Source organism: Suricata suricatta, chromosome 10 (assembly GCF_006229205.1).
Source record: "Suricata suricatta isolate VVHF042 chromosome 10, meerkat_22Aug2017_6uvM2_HiC, whole genome shotgun sequence".
Classification (NCBI taxonomy): domain Eukaryota; kingdom Metazoa; phylum Chordata; class Mammalia; order Carnivora; family Herpestidae; genus Suricata; species Suricata suricatta.
The window spans coordinates 58,352,728-58,361,325 of NC_043709.1; the positions used below are offsets into that span (position 1 = coordinate 58,352,728).

At 34.7% G+C, this 8,598-nt stretch overlaps 1 protein-coding gene across 1 annotated transcript in view; it reads right to left on the minus strand.

Moving 5' to 3' along the window:
* Positions 1-836, minus strand: part of LOC115305180 (olfactory receptor 6C1-like) — an 8,893-nt gene extending 8,057 nt beyond the window's left edge. The window contains exon 1 of the mRNA XM_029955482.1: positions 3-836. Within this exon, the coding sequence (XP_029811342.1) occupies positions 3-836 (834 nt within the window). The remainder of the gene's footprint in view (positions 1-2) is intronic.
* Between the last annotated feature and the right edge of the window lie 7,762 nt (positions 837-8,598).

Sequence of the window (8,598 nt, forward strand, 5' to 3'; positions counted from 1 at the left end):
ACTGAGGTGTTTAGCACAGCAACGCCCTTGCTCAGAGACACTCTGTCTTTGGCTGATGGATTAATGTACATGAAAATGCAGCTGCCATAGGAGATGGAGATGACAATCATGTGGGAAGAACAGGTGGAAAAGGCCTTTGTCCTCTGACTAGCAGAAGGAATCCTCAAAATTGTTCTGATGATATATATGTAGGACAGAACTATTAATGCCAAAGTGAACAGTAGAGTAAGCACAGCACAAGAAAAACCCACTATTTCTAGGAATTTTGTGTCTGAACAAGAAAGGTGTAGTAAGGGGAAATAATCACAGGTAAAATGGTCTATGACATTGGACTTACAGTAATCAAGCTGAATGAACAGCATGACTAATGGGAATATGATTAAGAATGAAGCCAGCCATGAAGCAAAGACAAGGAGTGTGCAGACTCTGGGATTCATGATGGTCATGTAATGCAGAGGTTTGCAGATGGCAATGTAACGGTCATAGGACATGGCGGCCAGAAGGCAAAATTCAGTGACTCCCAAGAGAATGAAAAAAAAGAACTGAGTCATACAATCATTAAAGGCAATGGTTTTATCTCCTGTCAGTATGGTGCCCAGGAACTTGGGTATGCTGACAGTTGTGAAGGAAATCTCTAACAAGGAGAAGTTTCTGAGGAAGAAATACATGGGGGTCTGGAGGTGGGAATCCAGCAGGGTCAGGGTGATGATGGTCAGGTTGCCAGTGATGCTGAGCATGTAGGTGATGAGCAGGAAGACGAAGATCAGCACCTGAAGCTGGGGATCGTCGGACAATCCCAGGAGGATAAACTCTGTTATTTCTGTGTGGTTTCTCATTTTTTTCTTCTCTTGTATAATCTATAGGGAGAAGCACAAATAGAAAGGTTGTAGGAAAGAAAGTTGTGCATGGATAGTGCAGGAATATGTCTCTGGAAGTAAACATATGATGCCACACTGATTTAATTCATGGCAACTTAATTTAATTAATTAAATTTAATTTAAGACAACTTAATAAAAGTAGATAGCATATTTTAAAATAAGTTTTTACCATATGGCACACTATGTATATTACATAGACTCTTTCTTCTTAAAGTCCTTATTTTACAGATTGGAAACTGAATCTAAAACAAGTCTTAAAAATATTATCCGAGTCATATACCCTAAATAAGAAAACAGTGATTTTAACTCAGGTTTTTCTGAATGTTTGATAACTGGAATCAAAATGCTGCCTGTTGACACCAAATCACTTCTCTCACGGGTTGCCTTCTTATTGGGAAACTCCCTGTTTTTTTCCCAAACACAATGAAAGTGTGTCATTTCCTCATTTCTGTCACTGAATATTACTTACTTGTAAAATATAGAAATATAGATGTGTCAGGGAAAAGGTCCCTCAAATGGAGATGTCTCCAAAATTTGAAAGTCATTGAAGCTAAATCGTTAACAATGTGACAGATTTCTGTTTTCACTCTGGCTCACATTCTCCTTTCAACCACTTGCTCCTTATTTCAAGCTACAGATAACGAATTCATTGCCATAATGTTAATGTCCTCAGATTCTAGAGTGCACAGAGTATGGAAAAGGCAGAGAGGAAATTTAGTAGATTGGATTTACATATTTCATGGGCTAAGGAAGCAAAATTATATGAATATCTAAAATAAACATTATCTTCTACAGAACTTTTTTCCTTCAAAGTTTCTTCTAAATGTTGTAAGTGTATTCTCTCTATATATGTATTCTTCTTTCTATAGTGTATTATATTTTTTACATTTTTTTCTATGTACATTAGCCTTTACTTGTAAAAACTTTATTTTTTCAACCTGGGACTAATCCAGGAAATAGCACATGAAATCCCTTTTTTTCTCTTCATGAATCATCATTATCATCATCATCAATGCATTTTAGAGAGAAGCTAAAAATTCCCTCAATGAATTGAACTAGTCCATTATCATATCCCTTATTCTGTGCATTCTCAATAAATAGGTTTTCAGTTCAGTGTCCTGAGAGAAGTTTTGCAATAGAATATTTACTTTAAAGATGTCACGTTGTTGACTTGTAGTATATAATGCATTATAATACTAATTTTTTTGTTGTTTTCTCTTATATGCCTGAGGTCTCTTTTCACTAACTTCCCTGTTTAGCCAAAAATATTGCTGTTGATTAGAAGGTAAATTTCAGCTAAGATGAACAGTGCTAATGCTACTGGGAAAGTTTGTAAGACTCACAAGAAATGAATATTTCTTTTGCTATTTCTCAGGAACTGGAGAAAACAGACTGAAGAGCACTTACTGGAGAAACAGATATCACAATGACATATTTTGTAAACAAACTTATGCAAATTCAAGTGTATAATAGATATTTCAACTGGGTCATTGTTCTTGAGGTGCCTGGGTGGCTCAGTTGGTTGAGCATCTGACTTAGGGTCAGGTCATGATCTCACAGTTTATGAGTTTGAGCAGCACATCAGCTTTCTGCTGTCAGTGCAGAGCCTGTTTCAGATCCTCTAACCGCCTCTCTCTGCCCCTCCCCTGCTCACACTCTCTCCAAAATAAAAACTTTTAAAAAAATCTTAAAAAATAAAGGTCATTGTTCTCAATTAACAATCCTCTATAATTAATAGCTGTATAGACTTTATAAAATTTTTAAATGTTTATTTATTTTGGAGAGACAGAGCATGAGTAGGGGAGCAGCAGAAAGAGAGGGAGACACAGAACCTGAAGGAGGCAGGCTCTGAGCTGTCAGCACAGAGCCTGACGTGGAACTTAAACCCATGAATCACGAGATCATGACCTGAGCTGAAGTAGGATGCTTAACCGACTGAGCCACCCAGACACCCCTATATAGACTTTTTGATCTCTCAACCATTTCTGTGATGTTTTTGGTGGAGTAATGAAAAATATATCCAAGACTCTAAAACTTCATTTTAGGCTTTACTTCTTAATCACTCATCCTTATTTCTTCTTCCCAGTCACATGTAACTTATGATCACAAGTTTAGTATGCTCTCTGCCCCTTTTGGTTTCAATGAATTTTAACCATCCTGGATATCTTATTGGTGAACTATGTTATGTGGCTTATTGAAAGTGAAAATTAACCTATTTAATGAACAAATATTTGCTATTGTGCTAAATGAAATAATTGATATATGTGAATAAAATAATAAGCACCAACTAAGTATTTTATTTAAATAAATCACTTTTAGGACACCTCTGCCATTTCATATGAATTTTAAGGATGGCCTTAAAAGGGTGGTTGAAAAAAGAACAGTATCGTCCTATTTCCAACTTAAAATGCAACAATTTAAAAAGACCTATTAAGGGGCACCTCGGTGGCTCAGTTAAGTGGCTAACTTCAGCTCAGCTCATGATCTCACCATTCTGTGGGTTCGAGCCCCACATCAGGCTCTGTGCTGACAGCTCAGAGCCTGGAGCCTACTTCTGATTCTGTGTCTCCCTCTCTCTCTGACCCTCCCCTGCTCATGCTCTGTGTCTTTCTCTCTCAACAACAAACAAACGTTAAAAAAATAAACACAGTTTTTTAAACTATTAAGGTATAAGAAATTGCTTTTCCTTGTTTTGTTTTAATAATTAGGAGAAATGGTTAAAGGCTCCCTAAATTCCACAATTTAGGTGGAAACCAACTTTATCATTCTTCATTCTCTATGTGTGCTGAAATCTCTTGAGTTACAACTCCTAAAAAAGTTGTGAATGCATATAACCTTAGGGCAATTTATACCCAAAACATTACTACACTGTTTTCCAATTCTCAATCTCTCTTTCATTTGATAATCTTTTCCTTGGTATTAGGTCTATATGCTAGGCTAATTTGTTGGAGTAGAGAGCAAAATACTGGTTAAATCTGATGTCTTGAGTAATTGTTTAGTTTATACCAAGTACTATTTTTTTCTGGAATGATTCACTCCATTTTTGACTATGCTTGGTGACATCTAATATCATGTAAGAACTTCATAGTGACTGAATGCAAATAACCTTATAAGATGAACCAATTAGATTCATTGTCAGATTACTACTTTAGTAATGCTTGAGAGTATTCCTAAAGTTGGTTCAAAATGCAGTTTACCTGAGTCCTCTGAAAAAAAGATATGACCTTGCTTTTTTTTCTAATAGAAAGAGGAAGTTTGAATCCCAAGTCAGATCAGAGTACCAACCAGTATGAATAGGAATAATGAACAAAAAACAGTAATCACCTAAATCACTTCTAAGTCTCTAGGTTTTCATAGATGTATTCTACTTAACCCCTGATTGTCTCAGTTCATTAACCAGGTAACTATATTTCAGATCATTTTCAATTTATAATAGGAAGGACTTCTTATAAAACCTAAGGCATCAAAACTTAATATTAATTTATAATGTGTGGCATTATTGGGGCAACTTGTGGGCTTTGCATCCAAAAAGAAATTAAATAGTTTAAATGAAAGTTAAAAATAAAAGTTAGCCACATTATAGTATTGTAACTTTCGGCAAGTTACTTAATCTCTCTGAGTTTTAGATTTTTAAAATTTTTTAAAATTAGAATATATCATGGAATTAGGGCTAATTTAAATACAAAATAAAATTAAATTGTAAAAAAAATTTATAGCATGTACTCCCAGACAGCAGTTACTAGTATCTCTGTTATTCCTAAAAATAAAATAAATTATCACACTTGATGAATAGAGCCCCAGTGCAAAATAACAGAAACCATTTTTGTAGTCCCTCATGTGAGAGATAGTGCTAATGTTGTATGTTCTTACCTCATTTAGTCATTTTGATAACCCTATATTGGTTAAAAGAAACTGACAATGAGAGAGTGAGATAACATGAACAAAATCAGACAGCCAGTCAATGGTAGAATTGAACATGGGGTACTTAGTAAACCCATATTCAATGGGGGGAGGGACCAAACTTAGAGAAAATAGTTTTCTGAAAATTAATAAAGGAATAAGTTATTATGAGAAATAGGAAATGTAGCCTGCTCATTTTTCATAATCCTTGATGAATTTGGAAAGAAATAGCAACCCCAAATTTTTCAATATGATCTGATGAAAAGTTGAGTTAAGAATGAATGAATCAGTGCCAAGAAAAGAAAATTTGTCATTGGCTTCAACTTTACAGTCTTACCTCTGTCATAGAAATGCTCTGCATCAGCTGGTTGAAATAATAAAAAAAACCTCATCGACAACTATTTCAGTTTTAGGTTAGGAGATTAAGTATTCCTAAAAATCACTCTTAATATGTTTGCAATTACTTTATTTCTATAGTTTATATTCTATTACACATTTTCCCTTGTAATTATGGGAGCAAAAATAGTGGAGAGAAGCTACATTTGGAGTTACTTTGGCCTTTCTAGATATGGACTTTCATCTGCCTAGGCACATGTTTTATCTACTATAAATGCCCATCTCTCATGGCTAATACTCCAGTGAACCGAATGTGCTAACAAGGGCCTAGAGGAAAGTACACTAAGGATTATAAAAATGTGACCAACATTTGCACCATTATTGAAACAACAAACTTTTGTGATAATGCCCAAAGAGATACAAAGGGCATATGAAGTAAGTCAGAAACATATGGAATATTTTGCATATTATCTAAATGAGAAAATAACAGTGTGTAAAACTTTTGGGGGAGGTCTCCTGAATTCCCTAAGTCAGAATTTCTCTGATGAATTGATGCTCCCACTTCTTTTCTTGCTGAGTGCAACAAGAAGTGTTCTTACTGGGACAACTTAATCTTACATGAAAACACTACATTTTTATCATATACTAAAATATCTCCATAAAAGTGACTCTCCAAGGTAGTATTAAGTAAATTATTCATAAATGCTGAGTATAGAGCAATTAAAAGTATGGGATACAGTTCAGGGCTCAGTGGGTTCCCAATAAAAGGCATGAAAAAATATGGATTAAATACTCAATGAACTCTTCAACTTTTTCTAAGAATCATTCTCCCAAAATAGAAATGGTGCTATTCTTGAGAAGAATCTACTATCCAGAAGGTCGCTTACCATTTGAAAGATGTGTTGGGTTTAACCCTATAATTAATGAAAGCATAATATCTTGGAATTGTCATGATTTAACAATTCAGATTTTTTTTTGTCTTATTTTAGAAACAGCAAAAAAAAAAAAAAGAAGTCTGTTGACTCAAGCACTGTTTTTTTTTTTTTTTCATTCAACAAATATCTTTCCAGTACCTGCTATCTTTAAATAGTATAAAAAACACTCGGAATAAAATGGAATCAAAATAGATATGAATTGCACTGTCATATAATTACCCAAAATCAAGGTTAAACCATTGAGAGAAAATGTTCTGAAAAATATAAATAACCTGTTCTCAGTTCAGAACTTTTTCTACTACACCAAGCCAGTTTTTTTCAATATATGAAATGTTGATTTATTTTTAAATTTCTTTTATTAAAAATTTATTTATTTTAAAATTTACATTCAAGGTAGTTAGCATGTGATATAACAATGATTTCAGGAGTAGATTTCTTAATGTCCTTACCTGTTTACCCCACCCCCTCTCACAACCCCTCTAGCAACCCTCTATTTGTTCTCTATATTTAAGAGTCTTTTATGTTTTGTCCTTCTCCCTGATTTTATATTATTCTTGCTTCCCTTCCCTTATGTTCATCTGTTTTGTATCCTAAAGTCTTCATATGAATGAAGTCATATGATATTTGTCTTTCTCTGAGTAAGTAATTTCGCTTAGCAAAGTACCCTTTAGTTCCATCCACACCATTGCAAATCCAAACCAGTCTTAATCAGCAAAGTTATTCCATTATACTAAGTAATATGCCCTATTGATTTCATTAATCATTGGTCATTTTTCTAATATGAATTTATACAAAAGTATACTTTTAACATGTCCTAAGCTTTCTGTTGAATCACATGTTCATCAAAAGTTTCTCCAAAATAGTGCCTCTTTCCTTGTTAAATACTTTAATTTATTCTGATTCAACCATCATATTTAATAAAATTATATTTGGAGATCAGAGTAATTTGGGGCTAATGATGATCTAGGTGTTCATATCATAGGTAATCAGTATAGCCAGCATATCTATTTTAAAAAGCTATTTTAACAGATTTCTTTAATTTCTACTAAAGTTTTCAAGTATACAAAACTTTGTTACATTAGAGCTCAAGATTTTCAAAAAAAATATTTTTTGATGTATAAGTGCATATGATATACAACAATACCAAAGGGAGACAGTTTACCATAAAGATTTTTGAAATGGTATCCTAGATCCGAGAGAGAGAGAGAGAGGTTCAAGTTCAAGCTATGATATTTATTCATGTTGCAATCTTGGAAAAGTGTTAAAGACTTTTATTCATCTATAATATAGGATTAACAATGAATTTGCAAGTTTTTAAAGAATTAAATAAAACGTAAGTGGAGCCTTCTCTTTCTTTAAGAAGAAATAGCTTGATATGCACCACTACTCATGAAAGGAACATATAGAAATGTGAGATTAAACAGGAAAATAATATGTTAGAAGACAGAGGACACCTTCAGTTTCCAGTTCTGCAAGTAAGAAGTTGCAAGTCACCATTCAAGTCTAATAATACGAAAAAAAGCAGATGAACAGACTGAAAAATCCACTCTTTTTGTATCCTTAGGGAAGGCAAATCACTGCTCTTAAGATTGAAAATCAGACACATAAATACAAGAAGTGAAGGTTTAAGGGAACAGAGACTAACACAGGGTCCAGTGCCAGAGCAGGAAAACCTGAAGTAAACTGATAATTTGTGGAGATTCAGGGATGAAACTCACAGTTAAAATCTCTGAGGGGACCAAGATTCATGAGGCCCCTATCCCATTTTTTGAGATTTGCTTCCAGGAGCTCAACCAGGTCCAGACAGTGAATGCTAGAGAAAAGTCACCTCATGCTTTTGTCAGGGGCGGGAGGAAAAGAACCATTTTGAAACGCACCCGAGCACTGTGTTGTTGAGAGAGCCTGCCCTCACAGAACTCTTAGATGCCCAGAGACTAACCTACTGGGACAACATCAAAGCTTAACTGACCCGGGGAGAAGAAATACCCAACTCCAGTGTCCTCTAGCCTTCCATGTGGGACAAGGGAAATACCCAACTCTAGCCCACTCTAAGTTTCCAGTCCGATTTAACTGGGGAGAAAAAAACGGAGAAACTCTTACAAAGTTCGCAGTCCAGAGGCCTAGGCTCACTAAGAGACTGAGACCTCATCTTAGGACGTTGGAATACTTCCCTTCCCCTCATGCCTGACTATCAAAGCCCTTAAAGGACTATTTGCTCCAGTTTTTCTTGCCCAGTGCATGGAGTCTGGGTGTCAAGAAAACATAACAAAAAGGGGAAAAAAAAGTTTTGAAGAGGCGAGAATAATTCAGAACCAGATATGACAGGTGTTAGAATGATCAGACTGGAAATTTAAACCAACTATGATTCATATGATAAGGGCTTTCCTGGATACAGTAGATGGAAGGCAAGAACAGAAAGGTAACATAAGCAGAGAATTGAAATCCAATAAAATAAAACAAAACAAACCTGAAGAAATAAAGAATTCCTTGGACAAACAGAAACTTAAGTGTCTGTGTTGTCAGTGTTTTAAGCTTGAAGGATATGTTAA